The sequence below is a fragment of the Gymnoscopelus microlampas genome (genome assembly GCF_963454915.1).
Source record: "Gymnoscopelus microlampas genome assembly, chromosome: 19".
In the NCBI taxonomy this organism is placed as follows: domain Eukaryota; kingdom Metazoa; phylum Chordata; class Actinopteri; order Myctophiformes; family Myctophidae; genus Gymnoscopelus; species Gymnoscopelus microlampas.
The window spans coordinates 37961617-37985252 of record NC_139956.1 but is presented as its reverse complement, the minus strand read 5'-3'; the positions used below and the strand labels follow the sequence as shown (position 1 = coordinate 37985252).

General features: G+C 40.3%; 1 protein-coding gene across 1 annotated transcript in view; it reads left to right on the top strand.

Moving 5' to 3' along the window:
• Positions 1-5178, top strand: part of cfi (complement factor I) — a gene marked incomplete at both ends in the record, with an annotated part of 23418 nt that extends 18240 nt beyond the window's left edge. Inside the window, 5 exons of the mRNA XM_084042385.1 lie at positions 274-378; positions 555-730; positions 1735-1836; positions 4226-4374; positions 5110-5178. Coding sequence (XP_083898511.1) covers positions 274-378; positions 555-730; positions 1735-1836; positions 4226-4374; positions 5110-5178 — 601 coding nt within the window. The remainder of the gene's footprint in view (positions 1-273; positions 379-554; positions 731-1734; positions 1837-4225; positions 4375-5109) is intronic.
• Positions 5179-23636: the final 18458 nt, after the last annotated feature.

The window sequence follows — 23636 nt, the reverse complement described above, 5'->3', positions numbered from 1 at the left end:
ATTCTATCAAGATTTTTCAAAACTTTTTGAAAAATAGCAGAGAACTACTCTAGCTACGCTGTGAGCTTTTTTTTTTTGAGAACTACTGTTCTAAACTACTGTTCTAAATTGAAAGAGTTTTCTGAAAAACATGTTTCTATATATAGCTAAAATCTAAAATGCTATACTAATGTGAGTATTAGTATCGCTAGTATTACTACTAAGAGTGCTGCTAATACTACTGATTAGTGACTATAGTGATGATCTTAATAACAATAATAATAATCTTTGCAGCCAGGACCCCAGATTTTTTGCTGTGAAGATTTCTTTATGGAGGAAGATTAAAGCCCAGGACACAACAGATATTGTACCTGTTAAAGCCATCCACATCCACCCCAGGTCTGTCTGTCTGTCTGTCTGTCTGTCTGTCTGTCTGTCTGTCTGTCTGTCTGTCTGTCTGTCTGTATGTATGTATGTATGTATAACTGTATGTATAACTGTATATATGTCAATATATTTCAGTATTGAGCTGCTCCTCTGTAATGATTGAAAGCTCCACTCTCTCTCCTGTCCAGATACAACCCCAGTACATATGAGAATGACATAGCGCTGATGGAGCTGGAGAAGTTACCAGGCACGGACCAGTGTTTCATAGACAACCCCGCGGTGACCGCCGTCTGTGTGCCCTGGAGCACCGAGCTCTTCAGAGCAAACCACTCCTGTAGCATCTCTGGATGGGGACGCAACAAAGGTAGACAGACAGACAGACAGACAGACAGACAGACAGACAGACAGTGTATTTATGTATATGTATTTGGCCGCGGACCCCCATCAAAATATTTTGATCCAGGGACACCCCGAAGCAAAGATTTGAGTTAAAAATGTTCGCTTTAAAAATGTATACATTCAAAGATTTGCACACATTTTCACGATTTTTCAAAAATAGCAGCTCTACAAGCTCGTAGCGCGGCACTCGGTGCCGCGCTATGAGCTTGTATATCTGCTATTTTTGAGTAGCCCAAAGTGTAAAATAATTCCAGGTCTTAATGGGTTAAGACCTGAGGGCTATTCTACAAAAACAGTTTTCTGAAAAAAACGTATGTTGCCGTATCAGTGGTTTTCAGACTATTTCATGTGAAGGAACCCCAAAAATGATACGTAGTTGGCCGCGGGCTGTGTTCCCGCTGGTCCTAGAAGCACTTTCAACATACTTTTTAGACTTTGTTTTAATCTCCTTTGAGCACCCGGTTGGCCTCTGTGTTTTTTCCACACCCATTAACCAGTAGGAGTCCTTAAAGCAGGGGTTTTCAACGTTTTCAGGCCAGGGACCCCCTAGCTGCGAGAGAGATGAAGCAGGAACCCCCTACTCTATATTGTATAAAATTATGCTTCAGATTAAAGTTTTTTTTTTTACTTAGTCTGCTCTTTTTTCCCTCTACACCTATAGCCTCTTTGCCAAAAATAGCAGCGTTGAGAGCTTGTAGATCTGCTATTTTCGGCTAATGTTCCCCTCAGAAAAGGAATAAAAAAAAAAAAATCCTATCACACAAAGATTTGGCGGACCCCCTATAGTAGCTCTGAGGACCCCCTAGGGGTCCCGGACCCCCTGTTGAAGACCCCTGCCCTAAAGTGTCAGTTGGGTGATTAATTGATTGATGTAATTGATGTTTTGTGTCTGTCTTTCTCCCAGTCGACTTGTGTCTGCTTACTTATCACTCTGTCTGTCTCTCCGTCTGTCTGTCCGTCTGTCTGTAGCGGGGAAGGGAGCAGAGGTGTTGCTGTACGCCAGTGTGTTTCTCATCCCAGACTGTCAGAATTTCTACAAAGACCGCTTCAAACCAGGCATGATGTGTGCAGGTAGGTAATCAAAGAAAAGCCCGATTCATACTTCATCGCACAACCGTGTTGCGTGCAGGATATAGACTCATTGGCCCTCATTTATCAACGGACCATACAAACCAGCTTAATTTCGAGTCGAGGAGTCGGCTTACACCCACGTCCACGTGGGATTTATCAAGTGATCGTATAGAGACAATCCTAGCGTGCAAATCGCCTGAGGTTTGATAAATCTGACGGCTGAAACCGACCGTCATTTAAATAACGCGGCCATAAACATTATCGAAACGCCCAATTTTACGACATGAAGAACCCGAATACGAACAAAGTAATGAAAGCCAATAAGAGTTTCCCCCGCCCGCCTCGATCGTTGCCTGTCATGTCCGCGTCCACACACACACACACACACACACACACACACACACACACACACACACACACACACACACACACACACACACCAGTGGGATTACCATGTATTCCGTGACGTAACCTACAATATTTGTCAAGTAGCCTACATGAATGACACCAATCACATCGTCATGAATGGAATACGTTTGTATATTCATTTAACCCATTAGGCTACCCATTCGAGTTACACTAAAATAAATCAATCAGGTACTCCCTATGAGTCACAGGCTGCCGTGACGCCACGTTAATGAGAGATAGCCTGGCAAGGCAGTCATAATCTGAACGTTTATAGAGTGATTAGTGGATGAAGGCTGGTGTGTTCTGGGATGGTTATAGCCTACCTCCGATATCCTGTGGCCCAAATGCATTGCGAATGAAGATCACCTGCGCTGGGCACAGGTTTGGAGCGTCGGGTTTCTATCCTTAACCCAGGTTGCACACAACTCCAGAAAGACGTAGCCTACTGTAGGGTACAGTACCCAAGTTGGGAGACTTCATTCTCCAATGTCTCCATGAGAATATGAAAATATTTCCAGCGCAGCGCTCCCAAAATCCTCTGGCATGCATGTGCTCATGTCTTAACACAAGCAAGTAAAGCACTGTTTAAATGGCTGAATGATTAAGCATCTAACTTGTAACATTGTAAATATGTAATATTGCTCGATTTTAATCGAATGCTTGTACACTTGGAATTATCATAGCAGTTTTATATGACATATCGTCGATGTATGCCTTTACAAAATATATTTGTTTTCATATTTTCACATTGGTTTTATAGCTATACATTTTTGGAGTGAATATATATGTTTAGATGCCTGTCGGACAGTCAGACAATGCTGCTCCTCAGGTCTACGGTGGAACTAAAGGGTGTAGACAAATCCTACACGCCCTCAGACCAGACGTGAGATCTGAGTGTGCCATACGCTCAAGTCAAAGTCACGATAGAATGATAAATCCCGACAAATCTTGCCAATAAAACACATTTACATAAAGCATATTCACTTTTTATCTAGTATTTAAAAGTTTAAAAAATATACATTTTAAGGTATGATTACTTCATCATGTAACTATAGAAAATAATGTGATTAACAGCGCTTAAAACTTCTTGTATCAGGTTTGTCTTGTATCAAACATTTGCACCATTTTCAGGCACATTTGTATGTGCCTGAAAATGTCAAATCAAACCACACCACAAAAACATTTTTGAATATTTGATCCACTTTAAGTGAATAAAAGTGTTCTCATACTTTGTTTTAAAATATCAAATGAGAATAGATTCTAGGTGTATTTTTTGGCAGTTTCTGTTACATTGAGCGGGACATACTAAAAAGTAATTTGACACACTAAATAGTATGTTAGTATGCAATTTCGGACGGTGCTGCATCTGAAATCACTAACATACTATTTAATATGCCATGTTACTTTTTTGCCCGAATTAAAACCCTACTGCTTAGTAGATACTATATAGTAGGCTGAAAATAGCATACTATGTAGGTATGTGGTTTCGGATGCAACCATGGTCTTCTTGCACAATATAGACCTTGAATGGTGGTTACACCACGTTGGCAATTCAGTTAACTGACTTGACTGACATTATTCCCCAAATTAATTATCATATTCAGAGCTTTGGTGATCCATTACTTACACTGATTATTAAATAATTCTAACGTAAGATCATGGCCAACAAGTTGCATTATTTGGTACAAAGTTTGGGCATTTTTTACATCATTCCTCTATATAATTCAATCAATATTGAATAAAACCAGACAGTCCTCTAAAGCAATAAAGTATGCAGGTAACTTGCATGTTTATTTTCAAATGTTGTCTCTTTTAAATTTAACTAAACCATATGGACTTCTGATGCTTTTGTGTGACGCTTTAGTATAATCAATATAATATAATTTATTTATAGAAAACACAAAAAGTTAAAATATGGAGATGAGGTTTCTGCCCCACAGCAACGCTATAGGCTGATGAGTAATGGAGTATTTGTGTTCAGGTGATCTGGACGGCAGTGTGGACTCGTGCCAGGGGGACAGCGGGGGTCCTCTGGTGTGCGAGGACGAGCTGGGCGTGTCCTACCTGTGGGGGATCGTCAGCTGGGGAGAGAGGTGTGGCGCGGCCAACTTCCCTGGAGTCTACACACAGGTAACCTAGTACAGTGGTTCTCAACCTTTTCAGGCCAAGACCCCCCCCAAAATTATCATATTTGAACTGGGGACCCCCCGAAATAATCATATTATTCGAACTGGGGACCCTCCAAAAAATCATATTTGAACTGGGGACCCCCCGAAATAATCATATTATTTGAACTGGGGACTCCCCAAAAAAATCATATTTGAACTGGGGACCCCCCGAAATAATCATATTATTTGAACTGGTGACCCACCAAAAAAAACATATTTTAACTGGGGACCCCCCAAAATAATCATCTTATTTGAACTGGTGACCCCCCAAAATAATCATATTTGAACTGGGGACCCCCCACCCTGACAAGTACTTGGAATTGTAGGAGTTGAGGCATTACATTTAGCTTGACTCGGTTCCACAGATAAATAGTGAAAATAACCGATCTACATGCTCACAGGGCCTCGCGATGCGAGACGATGTGAGCTTGTAGATCTGCTATTTTCACAATGATTGCATCTTTCTTAGGTAATATTTGACAATTTGGCCAGTGTTAGAAATATGCATACACCCCGTATACACTTGTACTGTATGTTGGTTTGTAAGACATGTAGTGATGATGATCATGATCATAATAATGATGATGATAATAATAATAATAATAATAATAATAATAATAATAATAATAATATAAATACTCTCTCTCTCTCTCTCTCTCTCTCTCTCTCTCTCTCTCTCTCTCTCTCTCTCTCTCAGGTGGCTCATTACTTTGAGTGGATCAGACTTCATACAGGATGGCCTGCTGTCTCCAAATACAACATCTGATTACACAATAAAGCTTCATAATAAAGAATGACATCCAATCTGAAAGCCACAATGAATATACAATCATAGAACTTTGAACAGCAATTTTTACACTGCTTTAATGACCCCTGACTACTTGCCAAATCTCATGGATAAGTTTCTTTTTTGGGGGGGGAGGGGGGGGGGACTTGCAGATCATTCGAATAGCTTTCAAACTGTATCAAATACATAGGCTTTGTTTTTTTTTGTTGGCTAAGCCACCACCTTTTCTTGACTAATACTTGATTTACAAAGCCATTTTGTGAAAATAAATGTTTTTACTGCTACAAGGCTTCAAAAAACACACATTTTCAGACCAGCAGCAGCAATCCAGAATGCAGATCACACAAGAGGAAGTGACTTTTGTCGGTGAAAACAAAACAGAAGAGTTACAGGAAGTGGTATTTATTGGATGTTTAAAAAAAAAAAAGAGGATTTCCAGTATATCTCATATTGCTCTACAGATATGTGTTGACATCCTCCCTGGTGATCATGAGGAGATCAGCCACAGAAAAAGCTGTTCCAGACAAATATATATGTTGGCATCATTACATTTCATGTTGTTACTGACTTCAAAATGTACAAAAGTACAAAAGGTTAAACCACACAGTTAAAACAGTTACAGTAATCTACAAAGAAACACCCATCCATAAAGTAACCTATGCAGTGGTTCTCACCCTTTTCAGTCCTCGACCCCCCAAAAGAATCATATTTGAACTGGGGACCCCCAAAAGAATCATATTTGAACTCGGGACCCCCAAGCACTTGGAATGTAGGAGTTGAGGCATTACATTTTGTGTGACTTGGTTTCACAGATAAATATTGTGAAAATAGCCGATCTACAAGCTCACAACGCAGCGTTGTAAGCTTGTAGATCGGCTATTTTCAACACAAAAAATGCCTCTTTCTTATATTAGACAATTTGGCCAATGTTTGAACAGTTTTTATAGTATAGTCTGTTGATTACCTTTGATGCAGTAATGGTCGTTTTCTTCTTTTCTTCTCAAAAGTCATTAAATTATCACTTCAGTGTCACCTGGGGACCCCCCCCCCCAACAAAAAACAAAAAAACATGTGGGGACCGACCCACAGGTTGAGAACCACTGTTATAATGAAACACTATTTTATAAAGTAACAGTCGTTGATAAAGAAACAGACATCCATAGAGTAACCTATAAAGGAACGTTATAAAGAAACCATTATCTATACAGAGTATAGTATGGGCAACCAGACTATTGTTCTCTACCGACTTTATTAGTGTGGCAACCAGACTATTGTTATAGATAAACTTTATTTCTAATACTTTATTTCTATTCGCTACTCCTTCCACAGTTTATTTTTTCCCAATTTCGTGGCATATGTCATAATGACCGGCTTCACCGGGAATCCCCTGCTTGTACCTTACTAAGAGATTGGTTGCATAGTTTTATTGATATTGATTTATTAGTGCATTTTCCCTGGATTCCTTGGGTCATTACGCAACTTTCCATATAGGCCACGCCCATTTGCGTCTGGATAGATTTTCCGCCATTTTGAATTTTCTTCAAAACACTTTTAGCTCCTCCTCCCACAAATTTTCTCCAAATGTCACAAAAATCGGTACACATGATCTCTGGACCCATGCGATACTCTGGACCGAAACAGAATTTTGATAGTCCATACCGTTCGTCCGTAAATGGCTTCCAAAGTTAGCGGAAGTGGCCCATTTTACAAAAAAGGCCACAAATCACGAACGAAACGTCCAGTCAATCCCAAATTTGAATCACATGTCAAGGGTGGTTTACTCAACAAATCCCCAAAAGCATTTCCAATTTGATTTATAGGGGGCGCCACAAATGAGCAAAAACCTGATTTTTGGGGGGATCAATCCTCTCAAAATGAAATAAAAGCGATATCAGGAGTGGCGTGACAATACGATTGGCCCGTTACATTTGTGGGAGGGGCCTATTTCCTAAAATCGAAACGGCACGTATCACGAAGGCAGGATCCGATCGGCACCCGATTCGAATGGCACGTCGTGCGGCCTCCGACGGTATTCCTCCCGGCGTATCCCTAGAGTCCCGACGGCCGCGACCGGCGTCGGCGCAACCACACTTTGCAATTTCCCAGAATTGCGACTCGTCTAGTTCTTTCACTTTCTAGATAAACTTTTTTCATATTCGCTACTCCTCCCACAGTTTATTTTTCCCAATTTCATGCCATATGTCATAATGACCGGCTTCACTGGGAATAGACTGCTTGTACCTTGCTAAGAGATTGGTTGCATAGTTTTATTGATATTGATTTATTAGTGCATTAAATTTCCCCATCCACTTTAATGGAAAAGTGAAAAAACTCAAATTCAAGTATTTTTTTCTCAGAAACCGTAAGAGCTAGAGTTACCAGATTTGGAGGGAAGGTTCATAGTTTATTGCCAAATTATTGAAACAAATATTACACCATTCGGCCTCATGGTGGCGCTATAACAGCCCACTTTACCTTTTGGTCTATAACTTTTGAACCGTAGGTCGTAAAATCAAAATGTATTTTTCCCTGGATTCCTTGGGTCATGACGCAACTCCCCATACAGGCCACGCCCATTTGCGTCTGGATAGATTTTCTGCCATTTTGAATTTTCTTCAAAACACACTTTTAGCTCCTCCTCCTACAGATTTTGTCCAAATCTCACAAAAATTGGTACACCGTTCGGCCGTAATTGGATTCCAAAGTTAGCGGGAGGGGCCCGTTTTACAAAAAATGCCTGGTTTCAAAAAAACATTATATACTCTGGGCATGACTAATTCCTGGAACTGGAAAAAAAGTTCCAGGAAATAGTCCTGTCCAGAGTATGTAATGGCTTTTTGAAACCGCATTAATGTTGTTGTTTTTTTCAAAACTGGCTAATTACTGGAACATAAAAAGCTATATTACTTCGCTTACTACACTTAACCTGCAATCAGCAGACACCGCAGGGAATTGAACCCCATCCTAGTAAACCAGGAGTTCCATACCAGTGTCTTTTGCTTCTTGACTTATTTACAGGTTGAAGATAAAGTCTGTAAACAGACTATATTCTCTAAAGTGACAAGTTTGAGAACCACTGGTTTAAACAACATTTACAATGGTGAATTTTTTTTTTACTCGACTAAAAAGCACTACCAATCAACTCTAAATTACCTGAAACGTACTCCTAACAGGTTTTTGGGGGGACGATTTTGGCCTCCACACTTAGTGATTTTTTCGGATTTAACTTTCGTTTCGGTAGTGACACAAAAACGTTTCGGTAGTGACACAATGGTGAAAAAAAAGATTACTCCACTACAAAGCACTACCAATCAACTCTAAATTGCCTGAAACGTACTCCTAACAGGTTTTTGGGGGGACGATTTTGGCCTCCACACTTAGTGATTTTTTTCGGATTTAACTTTCGTTTCGGTAGTGACACAAAAACGTTTCGGTAGTGACACAATGGTGAAAAAAAAATTACTCGACTAGAAAGCACTACCAATCAACTCTAAATTGCCTGAAACGTACTACTAACAGGTTTTTGGGGGGACGATTTTGGCCTCCACACTTAGTGATTTTTTCTGATTTAACTTTCGTTTCGGTAGTGACACAAAAACGTTTCGGTAGTGACACAATGGTGAAAAAAAAATTACTCGACTAGAAAGCACTACCAATCAACTCTAAATTGCCTGAAACGTACTACTAACAGGTTTTTGGGGGGACGATTTTGGCCTCCACACTTAGTGATTTTTTCTGATTTAACTTTCGTTTCGGTAGTGACACAAAAACGTTTCGGTAGTGACACAATGGTGAAAAAAAAGATTACTCCACTACAAAGCACTACCAATCAACTCTAAATTGCCTGAAACGTACTCCTAACAGGTTTTTGGGGGGACGATTTTGGCCTCCACACTTAGTGATTTTTTTCGGATTTAACTTTCGTTTCGGTAGTGACACAAAAACGTTTCGGTAGTGACACAATGGTGAAAAAAAAATTACTCGACTAGAAAGCACTACCAATCAACTCTAAATTGCCTGAAACGTACTACTAACAGGTTTTTGGGGGGACGATTTTGGCCTCCACACTTAGTGATTTTTTCGGATTTAACTTTCGTTTCGGTAGCAGGGGCGGAGGTTAGGGGGTGGCACAGGGTGGCACTGGCCCCCCCTGTAATCTGATTGGCCACCCCGTGTGCCCCCCCATTTCCATTGGCTCTGATTCTCGTCAATCATCGTGTGCTACGTGCTTCAAGTCGTTGCCAAATCTGCTTATTGTAAGCGACTTCTTAGTCACTCTGGGCGTGTGTTGTGTAATGTCGGTTGGGCTAGTTTCCATACCTGGTTGCTTGTTTCTCTCTCGAAATCTGGCAACACAGTTTGCTTAAGCCCGGCGGTCTGATTCGAATCATTCACCGCAGCTGGGACCAAGGAGCTTCTGCAGTGTTTACGTGAGGTAAGATTGAACACTATATTTCTAAATTATTATTAATGGATTACATTGCAAGTATGTGTGAGTCATAATGTTTTGCAAGCTAACGTTACTGCTAATTTGGTTCTATGAAGTTGCCATGGTTAGCAGCATAGCTTTTGGCTGCTCAAACCCATTCAAACTCTGTATTGTTTGCTAGTAGCATTAGCCTAGTCAACTGTGTTTACTAGTAGCATTAGCCCCCTATTAGCCTGGCCACTGTGTTTGCTGGTGGGATTAGCCTAGGGGGGGGGGGCTTGGATCAAAACAAACAAACTACTGTTAAAGTAAAAGTGTAGTCTGTTTGCTGGCATTGACGTTGTGGGCTTTTGTGTGTAGCAGCAAGTGTTTATTGTTCTAGTGCAGTGGTTTTCAACCAGTGGTCCTTGAGGGAGTTCCAGGGGGTCCCCAGCTAAATGATAGATAGGAACCAAATGGACCCTTTTGGGTCTGTAACTCTGAGAGTGTACAAATGGAACCAAATGGACCCTAACGGGTCCATTTGGTTCCATTTGTACACTCACAGAGTTAAATTAACATTGATTTTATAATACAAATTGGGGTCCCAGAGATAGAAATGCCATTAAATGGGGGTCTGTAGCCCTAATGCATGTTAAACTGGGGGTCCTTGAAATTGAAATGGTTGAGAATCACTGCTAGAGCTGCAAAAATCGTCTCTTATTGGGGGTCCCTGGCATAACTTTTCAAATGGGGGTCCCTGGGCTAATGTGTGTCAATTTGGGGGTCCTTGACGCAAAAAAGGTTGAAAACCACTGTTCTAGTGTACATTAGTTAATTAAACATTAAAAGTAGAGGGAAGACTAATTGTATCCACATTGAAATTTGGCATAATGGAATGGCTTTCATGCTTTGTATGTTCTCAAGGTAGATTTTCCAACTAACTTCACTCTTTTATTGGCCAGGCGATTCCCAGTCTCAATGAGGCTGACCACATGCACATGCATAATTAAAAACAAACAATGAGAAAAAGAAAACAAGGAGATATTAAAGACTTCTTCAAGAAGAAGCAGCTCCTTGAAAACAGTGCAGATAAGACTGCTGAAGGCACTGAAAGCCAAGCTGAGGGCAGTGACAGTGAGAGTGAGCCTGGATGCATTATTGTTGCACAAAATGTCCAGGGCCACACTAGCACCTCTGGACGTCAAGGTGAAAATACACATATGGAGAAAATGATTTAAAATCTTTTCAGTGAATGGAGTGATAAAATGACTGACTTTTAATTACAGTACTACATTAAACTGATGGTGCACTGTGCAGTTATTTAATGGCATGTCTTTGTTCTGCACTTGATGCTCTAGTGTGAAAAGTACAACTTACATTTAAATGCAATTTAAAATGTAGATGATGAAGTTAATAAAATATAGTCATACTAATGTCAATCAATACTTTCAGATGCACCAAGGGAGGGACCAGCCCGTGTTGCACAAAATATCCAGGGCCACAGTGACACTAGCACCTCTGGACGTCAAGGTGAAAATACACATATGGAGAAAATTATTTAAAATCTTTTCACTGAATGGAGTGATAAAATGACTGACTTTTAATTACTACATTAAACTGATGGTGCACTGTGCAGTTATTTAATGGCATGTCTTTGTTCTGCACTTGATGCTCTAGTGTGAAAAGTACAACTTACATTTAAATGCAATTTAAAATGTAGATGATGAAGTTAATGAAATATAGTCATACTAATGTCAATCAATACTTTCAGATCCACCAAGGGAGGGACCAGCCCATGTTGAACAAAACCAGGGGCAGACCAGCTCCGACTCCGATGAACCTCCAGAAGAAAGTACAGGTATGGAGAAAATGATTTAAATTGTAGTCATACTTGGGCATTGTAGTGTTTCATAGTATGCCTATGATAATCTGCATGCTATGCTGTAAAAAGTATAATTTAAAATGTTTAAATTTTAAATATAGCTAATAAAGTTAACATATAATAAAAATAGTTAATGAAGTGTTGTCTATGTCAATCAATAGTATTAGATCCACCCAGGGAGGAGGCCACCACTGACTCTGATGACGACTGTGCAGAATCAGACGACAGCAGCAGTAGCAACCTCCCAGTTCAACGCTTGCCTATGTTTGCTGCACCTAAAGGTCCCCAAGGTATATAGAATATTTAACAAAAAATGTTATTAATCCAGTGACACAATATGTGAATTGCTTTTTTTTGTTTTGCTAGCCTGCTGGAATGCAGTTGTCTTTTAAAATTGCATATGACAATATTGTCATTGCTTGAACCATTCAAGCAATGAACTATCAGGTCATTGTTAAGCATTCATTCATTCATTCATTCAAGTTGAATGAATGCTTAACAATGACCTGATAGTAGACACTTTCAGCATTGATCATATAGACTCATTTTGAAAACTTTGTATTTACAGACATTTCTCAAACAAGAGTTGCGGGCCCAGCACAACCCATTCTGAAGACCTTCCCTCGCACACAATTAGGAAAGGGTAGGACGAGAGCCTTTAACGCCTCCTGGTACAAAGACTTCACTTGGCTTGAGTATTCTCAATACAAGAACACTGCACATTGTTTTGTGTGCAGGCATTTTTCTCTGCCCTCATCTCCTGAGACAACGTTTTCCTCTGGGACTGGTTTTTCGAATTGGAAAAAGGCCACATATAAAGACGGGGGATTCCAGTTGCATAGCAAAGCAGAGCACCATGTAAATGCCATGGTGGCATGGACAGAGTATAAGAGGGGTGTTGAAAACAATACATCTTTACTCAAAGTACTGGATAAAGAACATCAGAAAAGGGTGGAAGAAAACAGAAATTATATTAAGACAATTGCTGAAGTACTGCTGTGTACAGCTACCCAAAACATCGCCCAGCGTGGCCACAGAGAGTCAGTAAAGTCGGCTAACAAAGGAAACTTTTTGACCATTATGGAACTGCTTGCCAAGCGTGACCCTTTAGTGAAACAGAAAATGCAACATAGGACAGCAAAATACACAAGCAAAAGTATTCAGAATGAGATTTTGACAGTGCTGGCAGAGATGGTTAGGAGGGACATTGTTAAAGAGGTAAAACAAAGCGGGGCATTCAGCATCCTAGCTGATGAGACAAAAGACTTAAAAAAAAAAGAACAAATATCGTTAGTGCTCAGATACTACTATGATGGCACAGTGCAGGAAAGTTTCCTCCAGTTTGAACATGCAGACAAGCTTGATGCTGCAGGGCTAACAGAGAAAATAGTGAATACCCTCCAAAGCTATGGATTGGAATACAGAGAGCAGCTTGTTGGGCAAGGCTATGACGGGGCCTCAGTGATGAGCGGCAGGCACAGTGGTGTGTCTGCAAGGATACAGGCGCTGGCTAAGCATGCATTCTATGTGCACTGCAATGCACATTGCCTAAACTTAGTAATTGTAGATACAGTGAAAGCACTGCCTGATGCATCATGTTTTTTTGCTTTGTTGCAGCGCCTATACACATTTCTGTCTGGATCGTATGTACACCAAAAGTGGCTGGACATACAGCGCACAATGTATCCTCAGGATCAGCCTCGAGAGTTGCCCAAACTCAGTGATGTTAGGTGGGCTTGCAGGTTTTATGCCTGTCGAAACCTTATGGACCGACTTCCAGCTGTTCTCCGTGTCCTCCAGGAGATTGATGACGAGAACAACGGAGACAGATGTGTAGACGCACGTGGACTGCTTGGGCAGATAGACTTAAACTTCATTGGCCTTCTAGCAACTTTTCGGAGGATACTGGGAGACAGCAACTCTCTCTCAACTATGCTGCAGTCCAAAAAATTAGACTTAGCCGCAGCGAGTGACCTCATTGAGGCACTGCGGGACACTTTTGTGCAATTGAGAGATGAACAATGTTTTGGGGAGCTATGGACAGAAGTGCTGGGCATAGCTCAGCAGTGCAAGATTAGCACAGAGAGGGTTTCCAAAAGGCAGCCACAACCTAGCTCTGCTCTTCGTGGATCGGTTGTCACATCCACAATTGGTCAGAGAAACCGTGATCAACAAGGCAAGGAGTATTTCCGTACAGCTGTTTTCTATCCCATCTTAGACACAGTGAATGCTGAGTTAGAGAGGCGTTTTTCCAAAAAGAATTGTGATATCATGAAGGGGATTCAAGCACTCAATCCCAAAAGCAGCAACTTTTTAGAGCAGACTCCTCTGTTTTTGTTTGGAACAATTTACAACGCAAACCTAGATGATCTTAAGCATAACCTCCACCTAGCTAAGCGTCTCTTGGAGCGGAAGAAGGCGGCTGGGATGCAGACTCTTACCAGTTTACTAGAGTTCACAGTATTTCTAGAGCCATTCAGTGAGCCATTCTATGAACTGTTCAGGTTGTGCAAAATTGCAGTGGCCCTACCTGTCAGCACAGCTTCTTGTGAACGCAGCTTTTCTGCATTGAAATTGATAAAAAAATCACATGCGCACCACCATGAATGATGGCAGACTGAGTGATCTTGGGGTGCTAAGTGTGGAGTCAGAGAGGGCCAAGGCCTTAAATATGGATGAGTTCCTAAGGGTGTTTAGTGATGCACATGGAAATCGCAAAATACAATTACACTGAGTACTGCTGTTTATATGTTGCTACTGCTGCTTATTGTCTGTGTTTGTGCAACACGGGATGGTCCCTCCCTTGGTCAGCAATAAATACGCATTCATAAAGTGATTTGACTTTTGTTTGATTACATTTATTTAACTTAACACATCAATGATTTATAATACAAATTCTGTATTGCAGGTATACATGTAGAGAGGTAACAGTTAATACTTTTTAAATGTGTTAGATAACTTGGCCAATATCACTATTAAACAGGTATGAAAATTCTAAGACTATTGCAGGTACAGTATACATGTAGAGAGGTAACAGTAAAACTATCAAAACAAAAGTTATTCTTTACTCATTCTCTACTTGGCATTAATATCAGTGATTATCAACCTTTTTCATATCAGGGACCTAATTTAGTCCACATTAGACCCTTAACTTGGTGAGATATGTCTCTGAAAAACTGAGTGTTTTGTTATGTGATTTTGCAGATATGCAGGTAGAACAGTCAGTGTTTCCCAAACTGGAAAACTGGGCACTAGGGACATGTGGGCACCTGGACAACTGCCCACATATCCCAAGTGCCCACTGCCCAGATGGTTTTGGTGCCCAGTTGTCCCTAGTGCCCAGAAATTACCCCCAAAAAAAACCAAAAAACCCCAAAAGTTTTACTTTTTAAATGTGTTAGATAACTTGGCCAATATCACTATTAAACAGGTATGAAAATTCTAAGACTATTGCAGGTACAGTATACATGTAGAGAGGTAACAGTAAAACTATCAAAACAAAAGTTATTCTTTACTCATTCTCTACTTGGCATTAATATCAGTGATTATCAACCTTTTTCATATCAGGGACCTAATTTAGTCCACATTAGACCCTTAACTTGGTGAGATATGTCTCTGAAAAACTGAGTGTTTTGTTATGTGATTTTGCAGATATGCAGGTAGAACAGTCAGTGTTTCCCAAACTGGAAAACTGGGCACTAGGGACATGTGGGCACCTGGACAACTGCCCACATATCCCAAGTGCCCACTGCCCAGATGGTTTTGGTGCCCAGTTGTCCCTAGTGCCCAGAAATTACCCCCCCCAAAAAAAAAAAAAAACCCAAAAGTTTTACTTTTTAAATGTGTTAGATAACTTGGCCAATATCACTATTAAACAGGTATGAAAATTCTAAGACTATTGCAGGTACAGTATACATAGAGAGGTAACAGTAAAACTATCAAAACAAAAGTTATTCTTTACTCATTCTCTAATTGGCATTAATATCAGTGATTATCAACCTTTTTCATATCAGGGACCTAATTTAGTCCACATTAGACCCTTAACTTGGTGAGATATGTCTCTGAAAAACTGAGTGTTTTGTTATGTGATTTTGCAGATATGCAGGTAGAACAGTCAGTGTTTCCCAAACTGGAAAACTGGGCACTAGGGACATGTGGGCACCTGGACAACTGCCCACATATCCCAAGTGCCCACTGCCCAGATGGTTTTGGTGCCCAGTTGTCCCTAGTGCCCAGAAAATACCCCCAAAAAAACCCTCGCGGATGCGAGTACGCCCCCCCAACATAAGTATTGGTACCCCCTGTGCCCCCCCCCTGAAAATAACCTGGATCCGCCCCTGTTCGGTAGTGACAGAAAAACGTTTCGGTAGTGACACAATTGTGAAAAAAATGTTTTACTCCACTAAAAAGTTTTGGGGGGACGATTTTGGCATCTACACTTAGTGATTTTTTCGGATTTAACTTTCGTTTCGGTAGTGACACAAAAACGTTTCGGTAGTGACACAATGGTGAAAAAAAAAATTACTCCACTACAAAGTACTACCAATCAACTCTAAACTGCCTGAAACGTACTCCTAACAGGTTTTTGGGGGGACGATTTTGGCCTCCACACTTAGTGATTTTTTTCGGATTTAACTTTCGTTTCGGTAGTGACACAAAAACGTTTCGGTAGTGACACAATGGTGAAAAAAAAATTACTCGACTAGAAAGCACTACCAATCAACTCTAAATTGCCTGAAACGTACTACTAACAGGTTTTTGGGGGGACGATTTTGGCCTCCACACTTAGTGATTTTTTTCGGATTTAACTTTCGTTTCGGTAGTGACAGAAAAACGTTTCGGTAGTGACACAATTGTGAAAAAAATGTTTTACTCCACTAAAAAGTTTTGGGGGGACGATTTTGGCATCTACACTTAGTGATTTTTTCGGATTTAACTTTCGTTTCGGTAGTGACACAAAAACGTTTCGGTAGTGACACAATGGTGAAAAAAAAAATTACTCCACTACAAAGTACTACCAATCAACTCTAAATTGCCTGAAACGTACTACTAACAGGTTTTTGGGGGGACGATTTTGGCCTCCACACTTAGTGATTTTTTTCGGATTTAACTTTCGTTTCGGTAGTGACAGAAAAACGTTTCGGTAGTGACACAATTGTGAAAAAAATGTTTTACTCCACTAAAAAGTTTTGGGGGGACGATTTTGGCATCTACACTTAGTGATTTTTTCGGATTTAACTTTCGTTTCGGTAGTGACACAAAAACGTTTCGGTAGTGACACAATGGTGAAAAAAAAATGACTCCACTACAAAGTACTACCAATCAACTCTAAATTGCCTGAAACGTACTCCTAACAGGTTTTTGGGGGGACGATTTTGGCCTCCACACTTACTGATTTTTTCGGATTTAACTTTCGTTTCGGTAGTGACAGAAAAACGTTTCGGTAGTGACACAATTGTGAAAAAAATGTTTTACTCCACTAAAAAGTTTTGGGGGGACGATTTTGGCATCTACACTTAGTGATTTTTTCGGATTTAACTTTCGTTTCGGTAGTGACACAAAAACGTTTCGGTAGTGACACAATGGTGAAAAAAAAAATTACTCCACTACAAAGTACTACCAATCAACTCTAAACTGCCTGAAACGTACTCCTAACAGGTTTTTGGGGGGACGATTTTGGCCTCCACACTTAGTGATTTTTTTCGGATTTAACTTTCGTTTCGGTAGTGACACAAAAACGTTTCGGTAGTGACACAATGGTGAAAAAAAAATTACTCGACTAGAAAGCACTACCAATCAACTCTAAATTGCCTGAAACGTACTACTAACAGGTTTTTGGGGGGACGATTTTGGCCTCCACACTTAGTGATTTTTTTCGGATTTAACTTTCGTTTCGGTAGTGACAGAAAAACGTTTCGGTAGTGACACAATTGTGAAAAAAATGTTTTACTCCACTAAAAAGTTTTGGGGGGACGATTTTGGCATCTACACTTAGTGATTTTTTCGGATTTAACTTTCGTTTCGGTAATGACACAAAAACGTTTCGGTAGTGACACAATGGTGAAAAAAAAATGACTCCACTACAAAGTACTACCAATCAACTCTAAATTGCCTGAAACGTACTCCTAACAGGTTTTTGGGGGGACGATTTTGGCCTCCAAACTTAGTGATTTTTTCGGATTTAACTTTCGTTTCGGTAGTAACACAAAAACGTTTCGGTAGTGACACAATGGTGAAAAAAAAATACTCCACTACAAAGTACTACCAATCAACTCTAAATTGCCTGAAACGTACTCCTAACAGGTTTTTGGGGGGACGATTTTGGCCTCCACACTTAGTGATTTTTTTTGGATTTAACTTTTGTTTCGGTAGTGACACAAAAACGTTTCGGTAGTGACACAATGGTGAAAAAAATGTTTTACTCCACTAAAAAGTTTTGGGGGGACGATTTTGGCATCTACACTTAGTGATTTTTTCGGATTTAACTTTCGTTTCGGTAGTGACACAAAAACGTTTCGGTAGTGACACAATGGTGAAAAAAAAAATTACTCCACTACAAAGTACTACCAATCAACTCTAAATTGCCTGAAACATACTCCTAACAGGTTTTTGGGGGGACGATTTTGGCCTCCACACTTGGTGATTTTTTCAGATTTCACTTTCGTTTCGGTAGTAACACAAAAACGTTTCGGTAGTGACACAATGGTGAAAAAAAAAATACTCCACTACAAAGTACTACCAATCAACTCTAAATTGCCTGAAACGTACTCCTAACAGGTTTTTGGGGGGACGATTTTGGCCTCCACACTTAGTGATTTTTTTTGGATTTAACTTTTGTTTCGGTAGTGACACAAAAACGTTTCGGTAGTGACACAATGGTGAAAAAAATGTTTTACTCCACTAAAAAGTTTTGGGGGGACGATTTTGGCATCTACACTTAGTGATTTTTTCGGATTTAACTTTCGTTTCGGTAGTGACACAAAAACGTTTCGGTAGTGACACAATGGTGAAAAAAAAATGACTCCACTACAAAGTACTACCAATCAACTCTAAATTGCCTGAAACATACTCCTAACAGGTTTTTGGGGGGACGATTTTGGCCTCCACACTTAGTGATTTTTTCGGATTTAACTTTCGTTTCGGTAGTAACACAAAAACGTTTCGGTAGTGACACAATGGTGAAAAAAAAATACTCCACTACAAAGTGATACCAATCAACTCTAAATTGCCTGAAACGTACTCCTAACAAGTTTTTGGAGGGCGATTTTGGCCTCCACACTTAGTGATTTTTTCAGATTTAACTTTCGTTTCGGTAGTGACACAAAAACGTTTCGGTAGTGACACAATGGTGAAAAAAAAAATTACTCCACTACAAATTACTACCAATCAACTCTAAATTGCCTGAAACATACTCCTAACAGGTTTTTGGGGGGACGATTTTGGCCTCCACACTTAGTGATTTTTTTCGGTTTTAACTTTCGTTTCGGTAGTGACACAAAAACGTTTCGGTAGTGACATGATGGTGATTCTTTTTTTAAATTCACTACAAAGTACTACCAATCAACTCTAAATTGCTTGAAACGTACTCCTAACAGGTTTTTGGGTGGACGATTTTGGCCTCCACACTTAGTGATTTTTTCGGATTTAACTTTCGTTTCGGTAGTGACACAAAAACGTTTCGGTAGTGACACAACGGTGAAAAAAAATTACTCGACTACAAAGCACTGCCAATCAACTCTAAATTGCCTGAAACGTACGGTAGCACTTTACAATAATGACCCGTTAAAAAGCATTTATAAACGTTTATAAGTAGTTTGTAGACTATTAACAAATCATTAACAACCTGTTTGTTGACATTCGTAAATGATTACTAAAACCTTTATAACTACAGTTACAAATCATTTGTAAAGTATTAGTAAGTAGTGAACTATTCATGAATAAGCCATTTATATACATCTGTAAAAGATTATTAAATCATTTGTAACGACCCATTCTAAAGCATTTATAAACGTTTATAAACAGTTTATAGACTATTAACAAATCATTAACAACCTGTTTATTGACATTCGTAAATGATTACTAAAACCTTTATAACTACGGTTACAAATCATCTATAAAGGTATTAGTAACTATTCATGAATAAGCCATGTATAATACATCTGTAAATGATTATTAAATCATTTGTAACTGATGTTACATAATATATACAAGCTATTGGTAGCTTGTTCATGTTTAACATATGCTTTGTTAAACATTCCTAAAGTATCTTTAAATCCTTAGTACATGTTATTATGTGCCCTATAGTAAAGTGAAGACAAGTCATCATTTACAACTGTCTGTTAATGTGTTTGTTCATGTTTAACATGCTTTGTAAAACATTCCTAAAATATCTATAAATCCTTTGTACATGTTATTATGTGCCCTACAGTAAAGTGAAGACAGTTCATCATTTATGACTGTCTGTTAATGTGGACTTTCTCCTTACCTGTTGCAAACTACCTGGCTTTCATGAATGCAGACACCAAACAATTACTAGAATTATCATTCATGTTAAGCAAATGATGCGTAAGACATTCGTAAAGAGTATGTAAACCATTTGTGGTGTTAGGGACCAAAAAAGTCACTACAACTCCTAACAGGTTTTTGGGGGGACGATTTTGGCCTCCACACTTAGTGATTATTTCGGATTTAACTTTCGTTTCGGTGGTGACCAACTTTCGTTTCGGTAGTTTGATTACAAAATGTAAGTTGTGTAAAAAATAATCTGACTATACTAAGTTGTTATTTGTTTGTTTAAGTCAGGCTATACTCTACTCAGAGTCATAAGTTTACAAAATGTACTAAAGTACAGTGAACGTCTGTGCGGTTTGTCTTCATCACTGAAAATATTGTACATGTAAACTCATGTCATGTGCAGCTGGGGTGAAGAAACACAACCATTTCACTCCTAATAATACCTATTTGATTTGACATCCTGACTTGCTGCTGTAGCTGAGGCTTGAACCTGTTACCTGCGGCTCACTAGTCAGTGACTCTATCCATTCACCTACAGCTGTTTCCTTGGAATCTGCGGTTCTGAAACGTTTTGTTGTCAACCCCTCAAATTGACATGTATTTGGGCAGTGGACCCCAATGTGAAAAGATGTAGTGTCAGGGCCCCCCATGAAAAAGATTTATATTTATGCTGTAACACATTTTTTTTAAGTTATCTGTCTTGTTTGTTGTTCAAGTCAAAGCACCAGGAAGGCTGTACTTGTCAGCCATCTGTTAGCTCAATGGGTTGAGACGCAGTATTCATGATCCAGAGGCCATGAGTTCAAATCCCATTGATGTCTTTCCTATGATTCTTTCCTTTGCAGACTGGCTTCCAGAAGATCAACTGAAAACTACCAGGAAGGCTATATTTGTCATCCAACTGTTAGCTCAATGGGTTGAGATGCAGTATACATGATCCAGAGGCCATGAGTTCAAATCCCATTGATGTCTTTCCTATGATTCTTTCCTTTGCAGACTGGCTTCCAGAAGATCAACTGAAAACTACCAGGAAGGCTGTACTTGTCAGCCATCTGTTAGCTCAATGGGTTGAGACGCAGTATTCATGATCCAGAGGCCATGAGTTCAAATCCCATTGATGTCTTTCCTATGGTTCTTTCCTTTGCAGACTGGCTTCCAGAAGATCAACTGAAAACTACCAGGAAGGCTGTACTTGTCAGCCATCTGTAGCTCAATGGGTTGAGACGCAGTATTCATGATCCAGAGGCCATGAGTTCAAATCCCATTGATGTCTTTCCTATGATTCTTTCCTTTGCAGACTGGCTTCCAGAAGATCAACTGAAAACTACCAGGAAGGCTGTACTTGTCAGCCATCTGTTAACTCAATGGGTTGAGACGCAGTATACATGATCCAGAGGCCATGAGTTCAAATCCCACTGGTGTCTTTACTGTGATGCTTCCCTTTGCAGACTAACTAAAAACAAGTTAAAACCACCAGAAAACCTGTAACTCTCAGCCAACAGCATAGCTCAACTGGTAGAGCGTCTGTCCAAAAACATGACTTGACTTGAGTGGGTTCGATTCCCACTCGAGTCAAGTGTCCCCGGTAACTTGGGGCAACGGATAAATTGACTGATATCCTTATTGATGTTTCCCTTTGCAGACTAACTTCTAGAAAAACAAGTTAAAACCACCAGGAAACCTGTAACTCTCAGCCAACAGCATAGCTCAACTGGTAGAGCATCTGTCCAATAACATGACTTGACTTGACTTGAGTGGGTTCGATTCCCACTCGAGTCAAGTGTCCCCGGTAACTTGGGGCAACGGATACATTGACTGATATCCTTAGTGATGCTTCCCTTTGCAGACTAACTTCTAGAAAAACAAGTTAAAACCACCAGGAAACCTGTAACTCTCAGCCTACAGCATAGCTCAACTGGTAGAGCGTCTGTCCAATAACATGACTTGACTTGACTTGAGTGGGTTCGATTCCCACTCGAGTCAAGTGTCCCAGGTAACTTGGGGCAACGGATAAATTGACTGATATCCGTAGAATAACTTGTAGGAGTGTGCTGGTTCAAATCCAGTACAACCCAGGACCGAGCGGTCCTGGGTTCGATTCCCACTAACGTCAAGTCCCCGGTAAATTGGGGCAGGGGATTAATTGACTGATATCCGTAGAATAACTTGTAGGAGTGTCCTGGTTCAAATCCAGTCACCACCTTAGTAACTGAAACCGAATCTGGCCAATTCGGTCTCAGTTACTGAGATAGATAGAGGGTGTGTAGAGTAGGCGGAGTAGATTAGTGAGTAGAGTAGGGGTAGAGTAAAGAGGGGAGTAGGAGTAGGTCCCAGAAGGGCCCAGAGTAAGGGGAGGAGTAGGGCCTAGAGTAGGGGGAGGAGTAGGAATAGGGCCCGGGGTAGGAGTAGGGCCCAGAGTAGGGGGAAGAGTAGGAGTAGGGCTACTCCCTACTCCCCGACTATATTCCCTCTTTACTCTACTCACTACTCTACTCCGCCTACTCTACACACCCTCTATCTATCTCAGTAACTGAGACCGAATTGGCCAGATTCGGTTTCAGTTACTAAGGTGGTGACTGGATTTGAACCAGGACACTCCTACAAGTTATTCTACGGATATCAGTCAATTTATCCGCTGCTCCAAGTTACCGGGGACACTTGCCTCGAGTGGGAATCGAACCCACTCAAGTCAAGTCAAGTCATGTTATTGGACAGACGCTCTACCAGTTGAGCTAAGCTGTTGGCTGAGAGTTACAGGTTTCCTGGTGGTTTTAACTTGTTTTTCTAGAAGTTATTCTGCAAAGGGAAGCATCACGAAGAATATCAGTCAATTTATCCATTGCCCCAAGATACCGGGGACACACGACTCGGAGTGGGAATCGAACCCACTCAAGTCAGGTCAAGTCATGTTATTGGACAGACGCTCTACCAGTTGAGCTAAGCTGTTGGCTGAGAGTTACATGTTTCCTGGTGGTTTTAACTTGTTTTTCTAGAAGTTAGTCTGCAAAGGGAAGCATCACTAAGGATATCAGTCAATTTATCCGTTGCCTCAAGTTACCGGGGACACTTGACTCGAGTGGGAATCGAACCCACTCAAGTCAAGTCAAGTCATGTCATTGGATAGACACTCTACCAGTTGAGCTAAGCTGTTGGCTGAGAGTTACAGGTTTCCTGGTGGTTTTAACTTATTTTTCTAGAAGTTAGTCTGCAAAGGAAAGCATCACAGTAAAGACACCAGTAGGATTTGAACTCATGGCCTCTGGATCATGTATACTGCGTCTCAACCCATTGAGCTAACAGATGGCTGACAAGTACAGCCTTCCTGGTAGTTTTCAGTTGATCTTCTGGAAGCCAGTCTGCAAAGGAAAGAATCATAGGAAAGACATCAATGGGATTTGAACTCATGGCCTCTGGATCATGTATACTGCGTCTCAACCCATTGAGCTAACAGATGGCTGACAAGTACAGCCTTCCTGGTAGTTTTCAGTTGATCTTCTGGAAGCCAGTCTGCAAAGGAAATAATCATAGGAAAGACATCAATGGGATTTGAACTCATGGCCTCTGGATCATGTATACTGCGTCTCAACCCATTGAGCTAACAGTTGGATGACAAATATAGCCTTCCTGGTA